Source organism: Corvus brachyrhynchos, unplaced genomic scaffold (genome assembly GCF_000691975.1).
Source record: "Corvus brachyrhynchos isolate BGI_N302 unplaced genomic scaffold, ASM69197v1 scaffold350, whole genome shotgun sequence".
NCBI classification, from domain to species: Eukaryota; Metazoa; Chordata; class Aves; order Passeriformes; family Corvidae; genus Corvus; species Corvus brachyrhynchos.
Genome location: NW_008235638.1, coordinates 99,569 through 122,974, shown reverse-complemented (window position 1 = coordinate 122,974; position 23,406 = coordinate 99,569). Strand labels below are relative to the sequence as shown.

General features: G+C 49.4%; 2 protein-coding genes and 1 long non-coding RNA gene across 3 annotated transcripts; 1 reads left to right on the top strand and 2 right to left on the bottom strand.

The window, feature by feature from the left end:
• The first annotated feature begins 430 nt into the window (after positions 1 to 430).
• Positions 431 to 2,299, top strand: LOC108444830. The gene is made up of 2 exons (XR_001859540.1): positions 431 to 1,155; positions 1,414 to 2,299. It is a non-coding gene; the product is annotated as an uncharacterized LOC108444830 (long non-coding RNA).
• A 14,019-nt stretch (positions 2,300 to 16,318) lies between these two features.
• On the bottom strand, positions 16,319 to 17,690 carry LOC103624722 (scale keratin). The gene is made up of 2 exons (XM_017725950.1): positions 17,605 to 17,690; positions 16,319 to 17,110 (listed from the first exon to the last, which is right to left on the bottom strand). Exon 2 carries the CDS (start codon positions 17,084 to 17,086, stop codon positions 16,709 to 16,711), a length of 378 nt encoding a protein of 125 aa, XP_017581439.1. The 5' UTR covers positions 17,087 to 17,110; positions 17,605 to 17,690; the 3' UTR covers positions 16,319 to 16,708.
• A 4,332-nt stretch (positions 17,691 to 22,022) lies between these two features.
• LOC103625281 (scale keratin) lies at positions 22,023 to 23,239 on the bottom strand. The gene is made up of 2 exons (XM_008644726.2): positions 23,138 to 23,239; positions 22,023 to 22,581 (listed from the first exon to the last, which is right to left on the bottom strand). Exon 2 carries the CDS (start codon positions 22,552 to 22,554, stop codon positions 22,063 to 22,065), a length of 492 nt encoding a protein of 163 aa, XP_008642948.1. The 5' UTR covers positions 22,555 to 22,581; positions 23,138 to 23,239; the 3' UTR covers positions 22,023 to 22,062.
• Between the last annotated feature and the right edge of the window lie 167 nt (positions 23,240 to 23,406).

Sequence of the window (23,406 nt, the reverse complement as noted above, 5' to 3'; positions counted from 1 at the left end):
GCGTCTCTTCCATTGATAAAACAAATTTTCACCCTACAAAGACCAGAAGTTCGTAAGATTTGAGGAAAAAGAATGGGTTTTATGTCAAAGAAAATAACCTTGACCTGCAGAGCTCTGCGGGGTGTCCTTCAGAGGAAAAAGAGATCAGGTTTTAAAGTGAAACTATTACTCATTATCAAGTTCTGAACGTGCAGCAACCCGTCACTAATTTGATGACAGCAGAGCGCTTTAATAGCACCGAGGCGCTTTGAAGTCCTTAAATCCGGGGGGGGAGAAGAAATAAAATAAAATAAAATGAAATAAAATAAAATAAAATATTAAAAAGAGAACACTGTTAAACTCTCTGTGGTTCCTTCTGCCTTCAGAAGAGTGTGGCAAGTAACAAATAAAATAAAATAAAATAAAATTAAATTAAATTAAATTAAATTAAATTAAATAGGAACGACTCCGGGAAGTGTCGCCTTCCTCAGAACCATCCCACGGGATTGGATCCCTGCCAGAAAATCCGGGGTGGAAATCAGGCAGGGGAGAGGAAGGTGCCCAAATTCTGCTTCCTCCTGCCCCATCCCTGAGTTCGTGCCTGGGAAATGGGAGTTTTCCGTGGTTTTCATGGAATTATGGAACGGTTTGGGTTGGAAGGACCTTAAAGAGATGCAGTTCCCGGGTAGGGACATTTTCCCGCTGTCCCAGGTGGCTCCAACCTGGCCTTGGACGCTTCCAGGGATGGGGAATCCATGGAATAACCTGAGCCAGGGCCTCCCCTCCCTCCCACGGGAAGGATTTATCCCTAATTGCTGACCTAAACCTCTGGAACGTGTCGCTCCTGCTCTGTGACCACAGGGTGGACCCGATGATCTCCAGGTCTTTTCCAACCTAAATAATTCCCTGATCCCTGCCACAGCGATCCCGGAGCATCCCACATCCCTTGGCAGATGGATATCGCTCCGCGGGGCTCGCAATTAACACCCACCGCGGACAGGGGTAATTAGAGGGCTCCGGAACGAGCCGACAACCCCCGATTTGCAGCTAAATGAGATAAAAATCAGCGACAAATCGGGCCTGGAGCCTCGGGGCGCTGCAGGAACGGGATAAAAGCGCTCGCAGCTCAGGGCTGTTTATCCGCCTCTCCCAACTTTCCCTCTCCGCTGGAATCAGGTGAGCCCGGGCTCATTCTTTGAACACTTAGAGCTTTTATTTTAATGTAAAACACTGTTTTTATCTCTTATTTTAGTGTAAAGCTTTGCTATTATCTTTTATTTCAGTGTAAAACTCTGTTTTTATCTCTTGTTTTAGTGTAAAGCTTTGCTGTTATCTTTTATTTCAGTGTAAAACTCTGGTTTTGTCTCTTGTTTTAGTGTGAAGCTTTGCTGTTATCTTTCCAGTGTAAAACTCTGTTTTTCTCTCTTCTTTTAGTGTGAAGCTTTGCTGTCGAGCTCTTTGCTGCTACAAACGCTCCACTGAGAGCTTTGAAAATGCTGAATCTGGGGGGGTAAACTGAGATTTAGAGCCCTCCAAGGCTTTTAAACACTTTGCACTGAGCACAGGGCGGGTTTAAACTCTCTCCGGTGCTTAAACAGCCTCACTTTGAATTTTAGGATGGTTATTTTGCAACTCTTCGCCGTGAGCTGCGCCCCAATTTGAAGGTGATGGGCGTCCTGATTTCCCCGCTGTGTTTTAGGCTCGGACCTGACCTAAACCCTCTCGCGGGCTTTGCAGAGCCGTGTCTCACTGCGGGGACCAGTGCCAGCCCCTGACCAACGCCTGCAGCGAGCTCTGCGTGACTCCAAGGCCGTCATTTACCCCCCGCCCGTCGTCCTGACCTTCCCGGGGCCGGTCCTCAGCTCCTGCCCCCAGGAAAGCGTCTTGGGAAGCTGCAGCCCCCTCGCCCTCGGCCGCTCCGTGGGCTCCGGGGGTTCTTTGGGGTACCGGGGTTATGGGAATGCTGTCGGCTTGAGGGGCTCCATCCTCTTCGGAGGCTCCTCCAATGCCTACGGGGGTGCCTGGAATTCCAGCCGGTCCTCCAGTTGCAGGTGTTCCTCGCTGGGAAGGGGGAATTGCGGCCCTTTCCTGCACCGCCAGTACAGCTCCTGCAGCCGAGGGAGTTGTGGCTCCTGGTGAAAACTTCCCGGGGATTCAGTTCCAGGGATGTGGGGCTTGAATTGTGGGGCGGCGCTAAGGAAAGCAGGAATTCTTGTAGGGATTTGGGGTATTAAAGGTCCTGAGGTGTCTGTGTTAATTCTCTGTTGTTGTGAGTCTTGGCTCTGCTTCTCGTGCAAATTAAAAACCATTTATTGCACCACCCTGGCCTGGGGTTTATTCCACCTCTCATCCTCCTGAGCTCCCTCATTTCCCTCCCAGATACTCAGTTTAATTCCCTGAATCACTGATGGCGATTTCCTTCCAGCCACAAGTTCTGGGTAACTTCGTAAAGGGGGAATTTTGGCCCTTCAATATCAGAAACAATAAAATCCTCTCGATATCCGGAGAAAATCGAGCTGTGTACACACACCCTGCCCGTGCAGAGGCTGGAGCCAAGACTTTTCCGGGATAGACTGGAAATCCATTCCTTTGGAATGAGCAGGAGCCTCGAGGGAGAAAAGAACACTTTTGAAGTGTCGTTAAGACACTGAGGTCAGCTCCTTCCTCTTCCTGAGATGCTGACGGGATGGAGAGAATCCCTGATCCCACAGTTCAGTGCAGTTATTTAATTCCAGAATCCTTTAGAATGGAAAAGAACCCCAAACTTTGATGGACCAACATCATTTCACCCAGCCCAGAGCCCCGAGTGTCACCTCCAGGGATCCCTCGGACACCTCCAGGGCTGGCCATTCCAACCTTCCCTGGGCAGCACCTCCCAAGGCCTGGCTGCCCTTTCCAGGAGGGATTTTCCCTGGAAATATCCACCCTGAGCCTCCCCTGGCACAGCTCGAGGCTGTTCCCTCTTGTCCTGTTCCTGTTCCCTGCGATCACATCCCAAATCCCCCCCTGGAAGAGCCCCAAATTCCCCCCTGAGCCTCCTTCTCCCACCCTTTTCACCTGGAATCCTTCCAGAAAATTTTAGGAACATCCCCATGCTGTGGATGAAGGGACAACGCCCCAGCAGCCCCCATAACTTTTTCTTTGCTGTGGTTTTACACCCCCACGAGCCTGGGGCTCAAATCAGGCCCCATCTGAGCATCCTTGGCCCGGAATTTCCAGAAATTTCAGGAGAAAAGGAAACCAGAAAAACAAACAAAAAAAAATCGTTGCAGTGCAACATCATCTTTAATTGAAACAGGACCAGGATTTCATGGGAGCAGCGCCTGCTCCAGGATCCACATTCCCAGGATCTGCTGCTGCCCACCGGGATCCTGCTCCTCTCACAGCCTCTGCTCCCTCGTGGATCTGGATTTTCCTGGGTCTGGGTTTCCCTGGGTCTGCATTCCCAGGGAATCCCCGCAGGGCTCAGCAGCTCCCACGGTAATACCGGGAGTACCGGGAATAGCAGGGGTAGGAATAGCGAGAATAGCAGGAGGAGGAATTCTGGCCACCAAAAGAGGCTCCAGGCTCGCAGGAGGCAAAAGAAACTCCCCATTCATCCCCCGACGCTCTCCTGGGGGCAGGAGCTGAGGATGGGCCCCGGGAAGGTGATGACCACGGGAGGAGGGTAGACCGCGCCCCGCGAGTCCCCGCAGGAGGTGGCGCAGGGCTGGCTCCAGGCGCTGGCCAGGGGCTGGGGACAGGACACCTCGCAGAGCTGCTGGAAGGACATCGCGGGGGCTGGAGGTGACCCTGGGACACAGAGAGGGGACAACGTGGGGGACAGAGCAGGGGAGGGCAGAGGGGAGCCCTCATTTATTCAAAAATTCGTATTTTCAACAGTCGTATTTCCAATATTCGTATTTCAAAAAGTCGTATTTCCAAAATTCATATTTCAAAAATTCGTATTTCAAAAATTCGTATTTCAAAAATTCGTATCTCCAATATCCATATTTTTAAATCATATTTCCACTATTCATATTTTCATATTTCAAAAATTCCTATTTCTAATATTTATTTTCAATATTCATATTTCCAATATTAATATTACCAAAATTCATATTTAAATTTTCATCTTGCCAATATTCCTATCTAAAAATTAGTATTTACAATATTGATCTATTCAATATTCATATTTTCAAATATCCATATTTCCAAAATTCATATTTAAATTTTCATATTTCCACTATTCCTATTAAAAATTAATATTTACACTATTGATCTTTTCAATACCCATATTTCAAATATTCATATTTCCAAAATTCATATTTAAAATGTCATATTTCAATAATCCTATTAAAATTTAATATTTACAATATTAATATTTTCATTATTCATATTTCCAAATTTCATATTTCCAACATTCATATTTCCAATATTCATACTTCCAACATTCATATCTCCAATATTCATATTCCAAAATTTACTCCTCTATAGCTAAACAGAAAGTGTTTTTTGCAGTTCCTATGAAGAAATAATGAAGACTAAACTCTTAAAAATCAACAACATCTTGTTAAGATCAGGTGAAAATTAACAATTAACCTGGCAATTAAATATTGATTCCAAACTCAGCCACCTGGGATAGGGGAGGACGTCCCTGCCCACTGGAATGGGATGAGCTTTAAGATCCCTTCCAACCCAAACCAATCCATGATTCCTTGAATCCATCGCTGCCAAATCCCAACCACCCCAAACCCTGCCAGGATGGAAGAAATTAGAGAATATGCATTTTTAAATGAATATTCTTAAAATAAAAAGATCTGTTTAGTGCTCAAATGAATGCATTAAACAACCATTCCATAATCGCATAAAACCCAAACTTTCAGGTCCCTTCCAACCCACGGCGTTACCAATCTCATTAAAACGACTTCTAAGCCGGACTTACTCAGGTCAGCACCAAGAAGGAGCGCAGGAGAGTGAAGGGTTCCGTTTTCCAAGGACTTTTATACCCTTCTGCGGGGTCTGAGCCACACTTGGGGCACGCGGCCCTTCCCAAACTTCCCCGGATTTGTCACTCCAGGGGCGGAGGAATCCCGGCACGTTGGGCAATTCTTGTTTATTGGGATGGTATCACCACCAGGGCAGTGAGCTTTCATCTCAAAAGGGGATTCACCCTTCGCTTCTTCTTCCTCATCCCAGGAGTTCACTTCCTTCTTCCACTTTTCCCAGCTTCAGACCAGAAAACCCCCAAATGTAACATTTTTAACAACTCTTTTGTACTGAAACATCACAGGGGTTTGAATTCAATCCATTTACAGCTGGAAAATCCCATTCAGCTCCTCTCGCGGCGTAAGGAGCACAGAGCGGAGAGCGGGGTCAGTTCTGGAGTCCGTTCTGGGGTCCTTCTGCGCCGGAACTTGATGACTTTGAACTAATTAAAAATCAAAATAATTGCTCGCACAGCTGCGGGTGACTGGGGAGCTGATTTAGATCGCCCGTGGCCATTCCCTCCTGCAGCAGGAGCCGCGTCGCTGCCCCGCCAGGAGCTGGAATCGGCCTTCCTGAGGGTTTTCCGAGTGGGATGGGAATGCTTTCTTTCCTTTATTATAAACACAGACGTTGCCCCGGCCTCGCTGCTGAATTCATCAGGGTGATTACACCACGGAGAACAGAAATAAAATCAAGTCTAGACCCGGGGGAAGATAAAGATTGAGGCACAGCGGGCTGGGATGAATTTCCAGCCGGGAAATGACCTTGGCCGGGAATTTGGGGAGAGGTTTTTTGATGCCCTCGTTGCCCTTGGGGTGGGGACATCCCACCCTGGGCACTCCTGGGGAGGAGAATCCTCCCTTTCACCCAACCCAAACCCGTCCGGTTTCGTTTCGTGCTCCCTGAGCTCTGTTTTTGCGGTATCCGAGCGCCAGCCCCATTTCCAGGAGATGATGGAGTTATAATTACAATTAATCGCGCTGACAAGTCCCAGCCGTGCCCGACATCTCCTCCCAGAGGCTCCCTGCATTGCCATGGGATGTTTTGTAAATCCTCTGGGCCTCTCTTTAATCATCTCTGCCAGAACAAAAAAATCATCAGCGGAGCCTCCCGTGATTCCCCGTCTCGCGTGGGAGTCGAGGGCCTGGAAGAGCAGTTTTTACCTGCTGGGAAAACATGATTATGACAAATTAATGCTTAATAAAGCGGGATTTTCTGTGGGCTCAGCACCTTCCAGGGGGAAGTCTGGACGGGGCGTGGGGTCCTGAGTCAGGATGACGATGGGGGAAGCCAAGGGAAGCAACGATCTCTGTCAAAAACATCTCCAAATTCCTGAATCATTGTTTTTTTTTTCCTTCATCCTCATCCCAAAACCTTCCTTCTCCTCCTCCTCAGACGCTGGGAATGATCCCTGGATTTCTGTTTAACTTCTTCCCTGGAAATCGCATTTCCTTTGTGCTCACACCTGCTCCAGCTGCTGCCAAAACAATTTCATTTTAATTCCCCAATCCTCCCTTCTCCATCTCGGTGTTTTCTTATCTTGAGACAACATCAAACCCTTGTTTCTCCTCCACCTTGCACCTAACCCCTCATTTGTCCAACACCCCGCAGGAATTGGGTAATTTTTCGTGCCAGTTTCTTCACGGGGGTTATTAAAATCTGAGGTGAAATCCCAGCCCCAGCTGTTGATTCAGTGGAAAAGGAGATCCAGGGAGGAGCCCTCGGCACACCAAGGCCTCACTCTTTCATCTCCTGCCCCGGCTCTGAGTCAGGGACCTTTGTTTGGGGCCCTGTGAGAAACATAAACAGGAGATGGAGAGGCCAATCCACGGGGAGATGTGAAATTGTAGGATTTTAATAAAATTTGGAAAAATTGCTATGAAAACTCATAGCAAAATAAATCTTCAGGTCCCTCTGTCCCAGGGATTGTGCCAAAGATGGGAATCGCCCTCCCTGTTTGACATCCCAAAATCTCCGGGATTTAAAACCACTCAAGGTGGAGTTTTGGGAGAAACAATGGCCACAATTACCTTGATTGAGTGACAGAAGCAAAAAAGAAAAAGGTATTTGAGGGACAATGGGGACAAAGGAGGACAGGAATCCTTCCCTTCCCTCGGGGTGAAGTGAGGACTTTTATAAAAGCTCCTTCAGCGAGACTTTAAATCATTTATCTGCCATTCTTATCTCATCTCCTGCTGTGCGACCACGTAAGTCAGGTTTTGGGGGAGCGGGGAGGGTTTGAGCTCGAATATTGTTTCATTTATCTCAAAAAAATCCCTAAGGAGTGGTGGGAGATGTTTCAAGTTTTGGAAACAGAACTACAGGAAATAAAAAAAGGGTAAAACGCATTAATCCTGACATTAATTTAATTTAAAACAGCTTTACCCGGGGCACTTCAGCGTTAGATAAATGGGATCGATGAGGGCTCCCCTTTGCCCTTTTCCCAGGATGAACTTTTTGCAAATTTTGGGAGAAATTCAGAGTTTGGGTCAGCCCTGGCGCAGCTTTTCCAGCGAATTTGGGGCTGCCCCATGCCTGGAAGTGTCCAAGGCTGGGTGCCCTGCTCTGTCCCCCACGTTGTCCCCTCTCTGTGTCCCAGGGTCATCTCCAGCCCCCGCGATGTCCTTCCAGCAGCTCTGCGAGGTGTCCTGTCCCCAGCCCCTGGCCAGCGCCTGGAGCCAGCCCTGCGCCACCTCCTGCGGGGACTCGCGGGCCGTGGTCTACCCTCCGCCCGAGTTCCTGTGGCTACGGTGGTGTCCAGAACTCCTGCGAGCCCGGAGTCGCTGTTGGTGGCTGGAATTCCTCCTCCTCGTCCTGCTATTCCAGCAATTCCTCCTCCTATTCCCGAAATTCCTACCCTTGCTATTCCCGAAATTCCTACCCCGGCTATTCCCACCCTGCCAAGCCTTGCAAAGATTCCCTGGATGAGCAAATCCAGCAGAAAAAGGAGCAAATTCGCAAGCTGTGAGTGGGGAGCGCTCCGAGAGGGGCTGGGGCTGCTCCTTCATCCCGAGGAACGATCCCAGGCCCGCGATTCCCTCTGGATCGGATCCCGCGGATCACAGTTCCCATCGATTGGCTCTGCCTCGGTGTAAATTTACCCAAATTCCTCTGTAATTCCCATTGGCGCTATTGCTGTGGGATAAATCCCATTTGTCGGCCCCAATAAAATCCTTTCTGCATCACAGTTTGGAGTTCTCCTCTGTTATTTGGGTGATTTCTAAATGTTTAACCCCGTTCTTCCAGGAATTGTCTCTTCCATTAATTCAGGTGTTAAAAGGACTTCCCAGGCCTTGCTATAAATCCTAAAAATCCCACAGCCCTGGAATTTATACAGACATTTACAGAATAAAACTTTATACACTTTAGACTTCAGTTTTCCCCACTTTATATAAATATATATTTACTTTTTATATCTTTTAATGCACGTCTTTACTTTTGACACACTTTATACTTTCACAGCATAAACTTTATGCAAGTTCAGGGAAGAAATTCAGAGTTTGGGGAGGCCCTGGCACAGCTTTTCCAGGGAATTCGGGGCTGCTCCATGCCTGGCTCTGATGCCAACACGCAAAATCTTGCCCTGGAGAATCCCATTGGAGGGTGATAATATTAAAAAAAAAATTTTTAAAAAGGGAATTTCCGCTCTCTGTGTGTCTCTTGTATTTTGTGGATTCCAGGGAAATTCGAGGGCTGAAGAATTTCTTGGTTTTTCCCCCATCTCTGAGCAAATTCTAAAGTATAAAATACAGAAACTGGAACAGTTCCAGCTTTCCTGGAGCGCCTCTCGTTCCCGCTGGGGATAAATGCCGGGATTGGCTCGGAGAGGCTGGAATTTGGTGAATCTGAACGCCATCCCAAAGTTTCCAGGGATGACCTGGCGAGGCGTGAGGGAAATCTGGGAATAGCCCAAGGACAGCAGAAGGGGCTGGGGTGCCGAGAGTCCCCGGGTGGAACCGCCCCTGTTTTATCCAAGGATTGGGTGGTTCCCTGGGAAGGTGAAATGGGGCATGCAGGGAATTTTGTGATGGATGAATCCATAAGAACATTCCCTGGAAGACCCAAACCCTTACCCCCAGATCTCCACAGTAAGGGGATGGTTTGGTTCCATGGGTTAGCAGAGGTTTCATTATCCCAAAAAAAAAGAGATGAAATCCAAGAGATTTGGATGCAAACACAGGAGTTTATTGGGATGGAAGCGGAAAAGCACAAGGTGCACTCGATCCAAATTAATACCCTAAATATTTAATTAATTAAACCAATTAATTTCCATCACGTTCTTCTGGCTTGAGTCATGTTTCAAAGGGCCCAGACAAATCCCAGGGGGAGGGCACAGCTCGTCCTGTCAGACACGGAGGTATCCAAGGAAAAATCCACAAAGGGATAAAATACATGATCCCAAACAATTAAACCCATCCACGGACAAATTCCCAGGAATTCTGTGCTCAGACAACGAGGAACGCGTGGGTTGTGACCAAACAATTCGGGGCTTGAGGAGGGAAAAGGCAAATTTGGAGAAAACCGACATTGGAAACAGCAAGGGTGAGAGGAAGGGCAGCTCCTGGGGGTGCTGAGGAGCTTCCTGGGATTCCGAGCATTTCCCAGGGATTCTGAGCAGCTCCCAGGGATTCTGAGCAGCTCCCATGGGGTGTTGAGGAGCTTCCAGGGATGCTGAAGGGTTTCCAAGGATGCTGAGAAGCTCCCATGGATGCTGAGCAGCTCCCATGAATTCTGAGCAGCTCCCATGGATGCTGAGAAGCTCCCATGGATTCTGAGCATTCCCCATGGATTCTGAGCAGCTCCCAGGCCTCTCCCCCCCCCCCCGGAGCCGTGTCCCCCTGCTCAGCTGCTGCTACATCTCCTGCTGCCATTCCCCCCAGGTTCCTCCCGCCATCCATCCCTTCTTCCTGATTCAGCAGGGCCCGCAGCCCCCGGAGCGCTGGCTCCAGACATTCCTGGAGGAGGAGGAGGAGGACAAGAAGCCCCCGTAGACCAGGGAGCCCTGCAGGCCCATGGGGCGCTCCACTCCCGATGGGAATGCGGGGGAAGGTGATGACCACGGGAGGAGGGTAGACCACGGCCCGCGAGTCCCCGCAGGAGGTGACGCAGGGCTGGCTCCAGGCGCTGGCCAGGGGCTGGGGACAGGACACCTCGCAGGGCGCAGAGCAGCGGGAGCTGAGCTGGCTGGAGAAGGACATCCTGGGAGGAGAGGGTGGAACTGCTGCGGAACGGGGAGGGAGGGAAGGAAGGAAGGAGAGAGGGTTGGAAAACTGGGCAGGATGTGCCGGGCAGGGCTGCGCTGCGAAGCTCAGATGTTTTTTTCTTTCCTTTCTCCCTGTCCTCTCCTCCTCCCTGCTTTCCTCCTTCCTTCCTTCCCTCCCTCCCTCCAGAAACTCTTCAAAAACCCAGAAGATTTTTCTCTCTCTCTCTTCTCCTAGTCCCTCTCTCCTTTTCCCTCCATCCGTCCCTCCCATGCAGCTGCTCTCCAAAATCTCAGATTTTTCTTTTTCCCTTCTCCCAGTCCCTCTCTCTCTCCCTCCCTCCCTCCCTCCTAAGTAGCCCCCTCTCCAAAAACTCAGGATTTTCTCTCTCTCTCGCTTCTCCCTCTCCCTTTCCCTCCCTCCATCCCTCCCAGGCAGCTCCTCCCGATCTCCCCCACGGAGCGATTCCCACCCCAGCCACCCCCGAAGTATCTCCCAGACTCACTCAGATCCTGAAGAGGAGAAGCCCGAGGAGCTGTGATCCGAGGAATTCGGAGCTGGAATGTGAGGAATTGGGAGCCAGGAGCCTTTTATCCCATCCCAGGATGGCCCGCGGGGGTTGAGACATCCCTGGTGTTTCCCAACCCTCCCCGGGCTCCGATTGTTTTATCCGCCTCGGGACAATTGTCAGTTTCCCCCAACACCCTCCAGTTTCTTCCTTGATTTTTTTGGAAGCAGTTTCACTTCCTGCAGCGTTTTTTTGCTGATTTTGCCAAGATGGTGAAAATGTTGGGGAATTAATTTCCTTGTGGAATTGCTTCACAGGCAGGGACAGCTTCCGTGGGCCAGGTGGCTCCAACCCGGCCTTGGACATTTTCAGGGATGGGGAATCCATGGAATATCCTGGGCCAGGCCCTCACAGGGAACAATTCCTTCCCAATATCCAACTGAAATTCCTCCTCCATCACCCATTCCCTGTGTCCTGTCCCTGTAGTTCTTCAGGAAAAGTCCCTCTCCAGCTTCCCCGGAGCCCCTGCAGATCCTGGGCCAGGCCCTCACAGGGAACAATTCCTTCCCAATATCCAACTGAAATTCCTCCTCCATCACCCATTCCCTGTGTCCTGTCCCTGTAGTTCTTCAGGAAAAGTCCCTCTCCAGCTTCCCTGGAGCCCCTGCAGATCCTGGGAGAGGCTCTGAGCTCTCCACAGGCTGAACATTCCCAACATTCCCAGCCTGGACCCATCGGGAAGGGGCTCCAATCCACTGAGCAGCTTCGTGGCTTGGGGACACCTGAACCGGGCACAGAATTCCTGGTGAGATCTCACCAGAGAGAAGCAGAGGGGAAAAATCAAACGCCACGAGCTGAAACAAAGAATTTTGGGGTTTATTTGGATTGGTCCTGCCGGGCTTCTCCTTTTGCCCTTTCAGGAGGATGGGGAGGTTGGGACAGGGATGATTTCCAAGGGTTCTGTGATTCACCTGCTGGGATGTGGCGCCTCTGTCACCGTTTGGTGCCAGGTGAAGTGAAACCAGGTGTGGTTGGGGCAGGAGCAGCTCCTGGGGGTTGTGGCCCCACAAATTCTCCCTTCCCTGTTTTTTCTAATCCTGTTTTTGGTTTGGGTGGATGCTCTGAACTGTAAATTTCAAGGTTTGGGAAACAACACTTGGGGAAACCCCAAGAAAGGCTTCCTCAGGCTTCGTACCCTAACAGTTACCAACAGAAAAACTGGAATAAAATGGGCATTTTAGGACAGAAATCCCAGGGGCACTCAAAACCAGTTGCTCAAATTATAATTCCATAAAGGGGAGGGATTTTGGAGGGGAAAAGCTCATTTCTTGAGGCTGAAAAAGGCTTTGGGAATAATGCTGGGTATGGAAAATGTGGAGAAACAGCAGGAAATTTACCCAGTGAATGACTGGAGAGGGAGGAATCCGAGGAACAAATCTGCTGAAGTTGCAGCCAAACCTTTGCATCAGCTGGAGCTGCACCTGAACATTCCAAGGTTTTCCGGGGGTGATGCATGGGTCCCCTCCCTGACCTGGCTCACCCCAATCCGTGAATCCTCCTCAGTCAGCACCCCTGAGCTCAGCGCTGATCCCATGGATTCCCTAAAAAGTGGACATGGATTTCTCCTGCAAAACTCCCCGGCTCCCAGGTTACTCCACCTGGACATTTCAAGCAGGAATTGGGTGTGTTCCTTGGCCAGGAGGATGGGAATGAGTTCTTCCCATTCCCAAATTTAGCAGGAAGGTGCCTATGGACGAACATGCCTCGTATCAGAGTCACGGGAGTTACTGTGGGTCAATCATGGGAGAAATTGCACAATTCCCCCTTTCCTTGGCAAAAGTGGGGTGGGAGCTGAGCAATGTCAGCACCTCGTGTTTATGGATCGAGCTCTGAGCAATCCCTGCTCTGTGAGGCAATCCCAGAAGTAGGGAAAAGCAATAATAAAAGTTCAAAAAAAAAATCGTTACTCTGCCTGAGTAATGCCGTGATGTAAAGACAACAACAATAATTGCTGAGCAAAATAATGACTTTATCTGGGGCAGTGACAGGCGGAGGGAATTTTTGTTGGATCATTCATCAGCCATACATGTTTCAGCTCCAGCTGATTGCCCAAGGAAAGGTATAAAAACCCGCTCGGCTCTGGGCTGCTCCATCCGATCCTCCCAGCCCTCTCCGTGCTCCACAGGGGTAAGTCCAAACCTGGAATTGTTTCTGGAACTGTCAGCATCTGAAATGAGCTTTGTTCAGATCCAGAACCGTGGGGCCAGCAGGGCCAGGGTAGGGATTGTGCTGGGAATGGGGAGGGGAATGTCCAGGGCTGTGTTCAGTGCTGGACAAGCACGGAAAGAGGGACATGGAGAGGCTGGAGCGGGGCCAGAGGTGGGAACGGGGCTGGAGCAGCAGGAAAAGGGTCTGGAGAATCCTGAGGGAGCTGGGGGGGCTCATCCTGGAGAAAAGGGGGATTCAGGGGGAATTTCGGGCTCTTCCTGACTTCCCTCTTGGAGCTGTCCTGATTCCAGGAGGTGCAGAACCAGCACAGGGTGTCAGTAAATAAAACAGGGATTTCTGTTCTTCCCTCCAGTTAATTATAAAATAAACCCAGAGTCCTGTTAAGTCAGATTTCAAAAGGAACGGGGGGAAGGAGAAACGGGAACAACAGGGACAACGTGAGGCCAAATACAGAATTATTTTACTGTTAATTATGGGGGGTTTTTGTGTCAACTTGACTCCATAATTAGGAGTCAGGAGAAATGGGAGACAAGGACATGAGAAGATGGAAAACCCCAAATTTTGAGCCTCTTTGTGACCTTTTTGCTGTCCGTTCTTTCTCTTCCCAGCCCGATCTCCATCCAGCTGGTCTCTGACCTTCCTTCTGCCTCCGGCTCGAATATTCCAGAGCTATCCCCATTCCCGAAGATGTTTTCCTACAGACAGAGCTCCAGCTCCCGCTGCCTGGCTCCCTGCGGGATCTCCTGCCCCCAGCCCGTGGCCAGCACCTGGAACCAGCCCTGTGTCACCTCCTGCGGGGACTCCAGGGCTGTCATCTACCCCCCGCCCGTGGTCATGACCTTCCCAGGCCCCATCCTCAGCTCCTGCCCCCAGGAGAGCATCGTGGGATCCTCGGCACCGTCCAGCTCCGGGGGCTTCCTGGGATCCAGGGGCTCCTACGGATCCTACAGCTATGGGAGGTCCTACTCTTCCTATGGATCCTCTGGATATGGGTTTGGGAGCTGCAGACCCTGTTAAACACCCGAGGAATGAGGAGGAAGGAGCCAAAGGCCACCACGGAGGAAGAGGAGCCTCCACAAATCCCGGCAATTTCCTGGAGCATCCTCAGTCCCACATTTTTATGTAAATTCCTTTCATTTTTCTGACTCTTTTTTCCAGTGGCTCCTGCTGATAACAACCTCAGAATCATCCTATCCATGATTCCTGGCCGGCAGAAAGTGGGATGAGGTTGTGTCACCTTCCCACACAGTGAAAATCCAGGAGTCACCCCTGTGGAATGCATGGCCCTGAAGCAATTCTTTCCTTGCCCCAGCAAGATTTCCCCCGGTGTTTTCCATCCCCACTGTGATATTTTGCTTCCTCCTTTCTCATTAAACCGTTGTGCATCAAACCCCAGAGTTTTCCTGTGGTTTTTATCCCTAATTTTGGGGGTTTTCCCCCATTCTGGATGAGCATAGCAGTGTTTGCTGCCTTTCCACACCTGGAAGGTGCCCAGGTCCCTTGGGCAGGAGGAAGTGCGGTGACACAAAGTCATTCCATGAGGGATAAAGACATTTTGCAACCCTTCCAATTCCATTTGGATCTTCCCTCAGGGCAGGCGTGGCTGTTCCCTGTTCCCAAAGAAAGTTAAACATGGGTGACTTGGATTATTGGTGTCTCAATCCCTGCCCCAGGCTGCAATTTAATTCCATCCCCACACGGCCATTTAATGGGGTTTTTTTTCATTGTTTAAAAATAGCCTGGAATGATCTGTGGGGAAAAACTTCCCTTGGAAAGCTTCCCTTGGAAGTTCCCACAGGAATTTTTAACCGAAAGGCAAAACTTTTGCTGGAATTCTGTGAGTTCCTTGAACTTTCCCATTTATCTGCCTGAATGAAATGAAATTAAATTAGAGCTGTTAAGTGTTCCCTGCAGAGCAACCCCCTCTTCCCTGGGAGGGTGGGGAGGCCCTGGCACAGCTTTTCTAGGAAATTTCTGGCTGCCCCATCCCTGGAAGTGTCCAAGGCCAGGCTGGAGCGACCTGGGATTGTGGAAGGAGTCACTGCCCATAAATGAAAGATCTTTAAGGTCCCTTCCAACCCAAACGATTTTCTGGTTCTATGGAACCCCAAAGGCCAATTCTTTACCCTTTAATTCCTTAATTCTCCCTGGGCTTGGACGAAAAAGAAAGAAAGACAGGAAAAAGATCAGGAAGTGGCTCAAAGTTTGGGGGTTTTTCTCCTCCCTTTTTCCATCTTCTGCTGCCCTTCTCTCCTCTAGAGCAGCCTCTGTTCCTTTGACTCCTGATTGTGGAGCCAATTTGATACAAAAATCACCATTTTCTGGCCACTTCAACAGAGGAATGTGTCTGACTGTGACATTTCCTGCAGTTCTTGGGCAGAATTTGAAGAAGAACGGGACAGAAAAATTCCATTGGGAGTTTGCACCTTCAGCTGAGACTCCTGATCCATCTGACAGCCGCACAGGGAATTCCCAGGAGCGGGAAGAAAACTCTCAGGAGGAGAAAAACTCTCCTCCTGAACCCCAGAGGTCACTGCACTCTTGTCTTACCCCGTGTTCAGGTCCCAGCACGAGGGCAGTGCTGTTAATTGAGATGCAATCAGCAGCTGACTCATTAAAGGCGTTGCAAAACCCAGCTCGGGGCAGATCCCGGTGCCAATTAATCCTCTCGTGTTTGATTTCAATACTGTGTTTAATGGGTTTTGGGTGCTCCAGGCTGGCAAATTCCCTGCAGGCACAAAGGCCCAGGGGTGGATTCCACCTTTCTTCCAGGGCCAGATTCTGGTGGGATTGGCAAAGGGAGGATTTGCTTTTTCTCAGTTTTGCGATTGGAGGAGCTGCACTTTGATTTTTCAGGTGTTTTGTATGAAATTCTCCATCAGACACACCAAAGAAAAGTTTCTTTTTTATCTCATTCCCTCTTTTTTTACTTAAAACCCAAATAATTTAATAGGAATGTCTGGAATCTTTTAATTTTTGCAGTGTTCAAGGGGCTTTGAGCGATCTGATCTAGTGAGAGAACAGCCCGTGGCAGAGGGGTGGGACTGGATGACCTTTGGAGGTCCTTCCCAATCCAAACCATTCCTCGATTCCGGAATTCCTTGTTAAATAAAATAACAGATTAATTCTACCTGTTAAATTCCCTATGTCCCATCAGTTTTGCCCACGTAGGGGGTCAAAGTTTGGACTCGATGGCCTTTTCCAACCTTAATGACTCCGGAATTCTGTTATTTAATTTATTTTTTTTTTAACCTTCATAGAATGGAAAACTGCTACCGAGGGGTTTTGTTATGGAAACATTTGGGACACCTTGGAAAATCAGGCCGTGGTCCTCCTCAGGGAGCAGCCTGGACCTGCCTGTGGGGAGATCACCCAGGCCAGGCTGTGAGTGAAGGGAAAAAAGGGGGGAAAAAGGGAAACCAGGAGGCTGCTGTGTGATGCAACAAAGTTTTAATGAGCGAGAAATGACCCTTTGTAAAGCCAGAGATCACAGAACGCGGAAAATCCATTCCCGGACAATTTCGGGCAAAGTCCAACCAAAGTCCTGCTCCGAGACGTCCTCAGCTGGCTCCTCCTGGCTGTTGTGCAGCTGGTGCAGAGGATATTGGTCATTGTGGGTGATATCCATAGGGAATGGGCTGTCCCACGCTGGTCCAATAAACCGGGAATGCCAGAACAGGCAGTGAGAGCAAACAACGAGGAGATGCCGAACAAGAAGTAGGAGAAAGATGGGGAATGCGAAGGGGCTGTGGGAACTCCGACCCCTCACCCTCGTGGCCGTGGATTTGGGCATTCCGGGGATTCCCTGGAGGCTCCCGTGCCCTCAGCAAGGCCCGCAGGAGCCGCGGAAGAGGCGGCTGAAGCGGCGGGATGAGGAGGGGCCGCAGGGGCTGCAGGAGCTGCTGCCCAGCGCTGAGATCCCATATCCAGAGCGAGCGCCGTATCCCAGGAAAGCCCCGGTGCCGTAGAGACCCCCATAGCCCAGGGAGCCGCCAAAGGCCGGTGCTCCAGCAGATCCCACCACGGCTTGCTGCGGGAAGGAGCTGAGGATGGGGCCGGGGAAGGGGGCCACCACGGGGGGCGGCTGGATGAGGGCGGTGGAGTCCGGACACTGTCGGACACACGGCTCGTTGCAGCTGTTGGCCACGGGCTGGGGGCAGGCGATGCCGCCGGTGGTGGGGCACAGGTCGTAGCAGGACATTTTCTGGCAGGGGTGGAGGCGGTCCTGGAATACAGAGAAGGAGCTGCTGAAAACTGGGAAAGGGCAGGTGGAGCTTTGGGGGAGTTGGGGAATGGGGGAAAACATCCCCAGGTGAAAAATTGGGATGGGGCAGAAGCACGCTTGGTGTTGGGAGAGGTGGGATGGCCAAATTTCCCTAATTCAGTCATGAAATGAAACACAGGAAAATTCAATGTTTTAAAGCTTGTGACTTCCTACATTTTCACTCTGCTGTCGATCCAAGAATGGCCAAATACAAATTACAGGGAAATAAATCCTTCCTAAATAAAAGATGTCTCAAATCCTGGGTTTGGGTCCTAAAGCCTTGCAGTAAAACACTTGCCAGGATACTACAAGAATGAAAATTTAAAGAATAAAAAGAAGCACAAAGGTAAAATAAAGTCCTGAAAATTAATGTAATAGTTGTGAACTGGAATAAAAAAATCAAAAAGCGAAGGCATTCTGGAGCTGGGGAAGGAATGAAGAGGCATCAGACTTACCTGATGGAGAAGAGGAAAGCAGGAGAAGGATGGAGAAGCTCCATCAAGCTGCTGCTTTTATACAAATCCTGGGATGCCCCGGGGCTGAACCACGCGGAGCTCAGGAGTCGCCACCTCCAAGGAGCCCAAATCACTCCCCAAAGTGACGAAACTCTTCTCGCTTGCAGTTTGCAAAACCACCCTAAATCTCTGCCCAGCACAATCGGCACATTCCAGTTCTCGGATCCCTTTCATCTTGGAGCCTGATGGAGCAGCTTCCCGCCAGGATCATCCCACCCAGCGGGAATTAAACTCCCATTTATTGGGCACTTCCTTCATTACCTTCCCCTAATGATTTTAATCGGAGTCAGAACCTGCTGCCGTGGACAGGTTTGGGTTTAAGGGCTCCAGGTCTCGACTCTCGTCACTTCTGCTCCCACATTTTGCAATGGAATGCTTGGAGTGGTGGAAGGAATGCTCCTGACGCTTTTCACACCTGCAGCCACAAACCTCAGGTCGTTGTGGGAATCGTGGATTTGCCCACCAGGATTGGGAAATTCCCGATTTTCCTCGATGCAGAAAACACAGTATTTCAGTACGTAAAATGGGGCTTAAATCAAAGCTTTTTTTCTGGAGGGATGTCAGTGTGTTTTTCACAGAACTCCAGAATCTTTGAGGTTGGAAAAGAGGAAAAAGGTTGGAAAAGAGTTGGAAACCTCACCACCTTCACAGAGAACAATTCCTTCCCAATATCCAACCTCAATTCCCCTTCTGTCAGCCTGAACCCATTCCCTGTGTCCTGTCCCTGCAGTTCCTGAGGAAAAGTCCCTCTCCAGCTTCCCCGGAGCCCCTGCAGATCCTGGAAGGGTCTCCACACAACCTTCTCCACAAAACACAAGAAAAAAGGTGGATTCGGGCAAATTCCTCAGTCCTTTTGGACTGAGATCAAACATTTCCCTTCACCACCTGGAATTACTCAGCCTTCCCCAATCCTCAGTGGGGAGGGACAGGAATTTCTGCAGGACACTTCACCCTATCTCCGGTGTTTACCCGGCCCGAGTTGGGATCACACCCAAAACACCCCAATTTTGCTTTCATTGGCTCGGGAGACACAGAACCAGCTCAGCCGAAAGGCCCAGCTCGTAAACAGGGAATGTTTGATGAGGTGTCCCACCCTTATTCCCATATTCCCAAATTCTGGGTGATGAACAGAGCCAAACCCCTCATTTGCTGTGGATGCGTTGTTAAATAAACACATTTCTACCAAAGTTACACTGAAATTGGGAGGTTCTTTCCCCCAAACTTTGAGATGTCCCCAGGGGACTACAGGAATAACTCCCCCCCCAAAAGATGTCCAAATATTTTTTGGGTGTGTTTTTAAGCACTTCCCAAACCCTCCTTAATGGTTTATCCACGAAATGGGGTGTGATATTGCAATATAAATATGTGGTTGTGTTCTAACAGCCCAGCATTTTGAAATGCAATTAGAATTAGTTTTTAAATTAATATTAAAAATAAAATGTAAAAAAATAAATGATTTGCCCAAGTGAACTCTTCCTGTTGCTTTCACCAACTCATGGTTTCTCACCTCAGAATTTCAGTGTTATCTTCTCGTATCATTTAAGTTTTCATTTATTTGGGTTTCTCCTTCAGTGCTGATGTTTTACTTCACATTTCATTTCTCTTTATAGCCGGAACATCTGGGAGACAAAACATGGATCTGGATGGTTTAAAAAATTATTCATATTTCCTTTGAAAGGTGCAGGATGACTTTGTCCAAATTTGAATTCCAACTTCACATAAAAGTTGCTGATTTCACACGGAAGGCACTGAGGTTTTAATCAATTTTTTTATCTACCACTGGTGAAGAAGAAAGAAAAAAATCTTGCACCTTCAAGCAGATGAAAATGATGATTAACACCTGAGCCAGCATCATTATGCCAGCTAATGAGAGGTGAATAAATGAAGCAGCAGAATCCGTGCTGTCATTCCAAATGTATTTCATGGAACGTTACCAGGCGTGAATCTTGGCCAATTAAGTGCTGAGATGAAAGAAATCTTTGGGTTGTAATTTGCATTTCGTGCAGCGTCAGAATTTGAATCAACTCATAAACAGAAATATTGAGCAAAACTCTTTCGTCACCGTGAGGTGACCCAGGTGTGACAAACTCGTTAATGGGAGCCTCGGGCTCCTCAGGCAGCTTAAAGGATGTATCAAAAGCCCCTCCTCGAAACTGCCTGGAGTTTCACGGAATCCCAGAATTATTTAAGTTGGAAAAGAGCTCCAAGGTCACCGAGTCCAAGCTGTGCCTGGTCCCCACCTGGTCAACCAGACCAGTGTCCAGGGATCCCCCGGACACCTCCAGGATGGCCACTCCAACCTTCCCTGGGCAGCCCCTCCCAAGGCCTGGCCTCCCTTTCCAGGAGGGATTTTCCCAAATATCCACCCTGAGCCTCCCCTGGCACAGCTCGAGGCCGTTCCCTCTTGTGCTGGCACCATTCCCTGCGATCAGACCCCAAATCCCCCCTGGAAGAGCCCAAATTCCCCCTGAATCCCCCTTTTCTCCAGGCTGAATTCCCCCAGCTCCCTCAGGATGCTCCAGACCCTTCCTCTGCTGCTCCAGCTCCATTCTCATCCCTGGACATTCTCCAGCCCCTCAATGCCCCCCTTGCCATGAGGGGCCCAGAACTGGACACCGGATTTTCCCACTTCCGTGACATTTCCAGGCTTTTCCCCTTGTCCCACAGAAGGCTCTGCTGGGTGACAGCCACACTCAGTCACGTTTCCTGATGACCAACTCGAGGATTGCCCTGACCCGAGGGTGGTGGCTCAGCCACCATCCCGTGTCATCACCCAGATCCTTTGTCCCTTCCCTCCGGAACCACATTGGGATCTCCGTTAAGAGCCTGGCTTAAACCCTGCTTAAGGGCTCCTTTTGTAATCTGATCTTTTCTTACTGATCTCTTTACCACCACAGATTTTCTAGCAGATTTTTCAGGTCCTGGCAGGAGGTAGACAGATGTTCTGACTGATTTTTCAGGTCCTGGCAGGAGGTAGAACATCCCCTCTGGCTGTTACTTGGATACCACTGGGGAAGCTCTGGGTTTTGCTGGGAGTCATTCCATTTTCCAGAGACAATGAAATAAAACCAAATAAAAACCTGATTTTTCACTGCTTTTTTAGGTAATTGAAACACTAAGGAATTTGCTGTTCCATTACAGAGAGGGGAGCTGGGCACTGCAGAAGCTTTTGCCTTTTTTAAGTCACATTTTTCCTTCAGTTTCTGGTCAGAAGTTCTCTAAAGATGGTGATGTTCAACAATTCCTTTTGCTGTCGGAAAATACGTACCCTGAGATCTTTTGTTTTTGCTGAACCAGGCAAGGAAAACTCCTTGTGAGATAAGGATCAGCCTGAATCAGGAGGTGGTTTTGTGCTTTGCTGATAACGTAAAAAGATAATGACGTATATGATGCAGTGCTTTTCTTGGGTTTTAGGCTACTTATAAAATATGGACCCAACTTCTATTTCTATTTAATATATAAATAACAAACAGAACCAAAGATGTCCCAGATGTAGGGGGTGCAAAGTGAAAGGCTGAGGGAATTGGGATTTTTCAGCCTGGAGAAGGTTCTGGGGTGGCCTAAATGTGGCCTTCCTGGACCTGAGGGGGCCACAAGGAACATGGGGAGAGACTTTTTCCAGGGGTCTGGAGCAACAGGAGAAGGAGGAAGGGATTAAAACTGAAAGAAGGGAGGTTTAGATGGAATATTGGGATGAAATTCCTCCGTTTGAGGGTGGAGACGCCCTGGCATGGGTGATTCCACGGCTGCCCCATCCCTGGAATTGCCCAAGGCCAGGTTGGAGCAACCTGGGATGGTGGAAGGTGTCCCTGCCCTGCCCATGGTCTTGATGATCTTCAAGGTTCTTCCAACCCAATTCTATGATTCCATGACCACTCATGAGGTCCTTGCTGAGGATTTAAAGAAGTTCCCTCTGCACACCGAGCTCAACATGTAGAGGAAACTCCTGCTCATCTTTTGCCACCATGATGTGACCACACTGTAATTCAGTGGGAAAACAGCCCCATGGAAGGCTCTCCATGGAGACTTTCCCCCTCTGGGCAGGGTTTGCTCAATGTTTTTGCAGCCTCATGCAGAGCAGGGACCTTCACCCAGCGAGGCTGGCAAACGTGGGGTGGGTGAGAACACAAAAGCCCGACACGAGGATTTTCAGTGATGCAACAGAGTTTTAATGAGAATGAAAAGAACACAAACAACATTGTAACATCGAGATTGTAAATGCAAGACGGCAGAGCTTGAAAGGCACTTCAGTCTGTCACCGCATTCAGTCACAGGGGTGATAAAGCAGGAGATAAAAAGGAATTAAACCCATGGAGGTATCAGGGAAGAATTTAAAGGCAAGAAGAATCTGTGTTTTGCTTTGCCCTTCTACATCACCTAGAGGGTTTTCCACAGGGTTTAGCAGGACCCCCAGTAGCCGCGGACCGAGCAGGTGCTGGACCAGGGGGAGGAGCGCCTGCAATAGCCAGAGCCAAAGGCTCTGCCAGAGCCGTACAGGCCCCGGTAACCCCCACAGCCCCACAGACCCCCATAGCCCAGGGAGGAACCCCCATAGCCCCACAGACCCCCATAGCCCAGGGATCCATAGCCCCCATATCCATAGAGACCACCATAACCCCCAGAGCCATAGCCCCCGTAGCCCCACAGGCCCCCGTAGCCCAGGGAGGACCCTGAGGCTCCAAGGACGGGCGCTCCAGCAGATCCCACCACGGAATCCTGCGGGAAGGAGCTGAGGATGGGGCCGGGGAAGGTGACCACCACGGCGGGAGGCTGGATGACGGTGGTGGAGTCGGGGCACTGGCGCACGCACGGCTCGTTCCCGGTGTCAGCCAGGGGCTGGGGCCGGAGGACGCCACAGGCAGAGGAGGGGTACAGGTCGTAGCAGGACATTTTGCAGGGGTTGGAGGTCAACAGACACTGAGGAGTGAACAAAAAAGAAATTCAATGGTTAAAAGGTTTGACATTTGGACGTGTGGATGGAAATAATTGTGATCTCTCCGATCATTCCTTCTCGCCAGTGTTTTTGTAAATCACTTGCACTCTGAGCTGTCAGCTCTCCTGGGGTCTCATTCCTAATTTCTTGTACTTCGTTTCCATCAAAAAGCACTTCTTCATTCTACCCCACTGCCAGACCATGCAAAGATATCATCCAATTAAGCTTCTACCACTTCTTGATAGACAAATATCAAGAACTTTCATGATATAACCCATGAAAAAATTCCCATGGACTGAACAAACCTTCTGTAAGGTTTTGGAAGCTGCTTTGGTAATTTTTCTAATTTCTACTCACCAGAAACAATGGTTTTATCATTTCAAACTCATAAATGTCCAACACCAAGTAAAAATAAAACCATGGCAAAATAATCCAATTATCAAGAATCTTAGAATCCTTATGGCTGATTCCAACCTTAACTAAAACCAGCAGAGAAGAGACCGGAATTTTAGAGAAGAGATCCCATAGAATGGTGCTTACCTTTCTCACCGAGGTGGTTGAAGCAAGGAAGGCAAAGTGAAGAGCCCTGGGCTGGGAGAGCTTTTATACCATTCCCAAGATCCCGGGGATCATCTAAGGTGCAATTTGGGGATGTGCATAATTGGGGCAAACCCCAAATGAATGCGACACGTAGGTCCTCAAAGTTCTGCTGACTCTTTGTTTGTTTGCTGGTCCGAAGTCTCGTGAAATGTGATAAGTGCATTTCATCACAGAGTCCTCTTTCATCTCCACTGGGGACAAGTCATCTT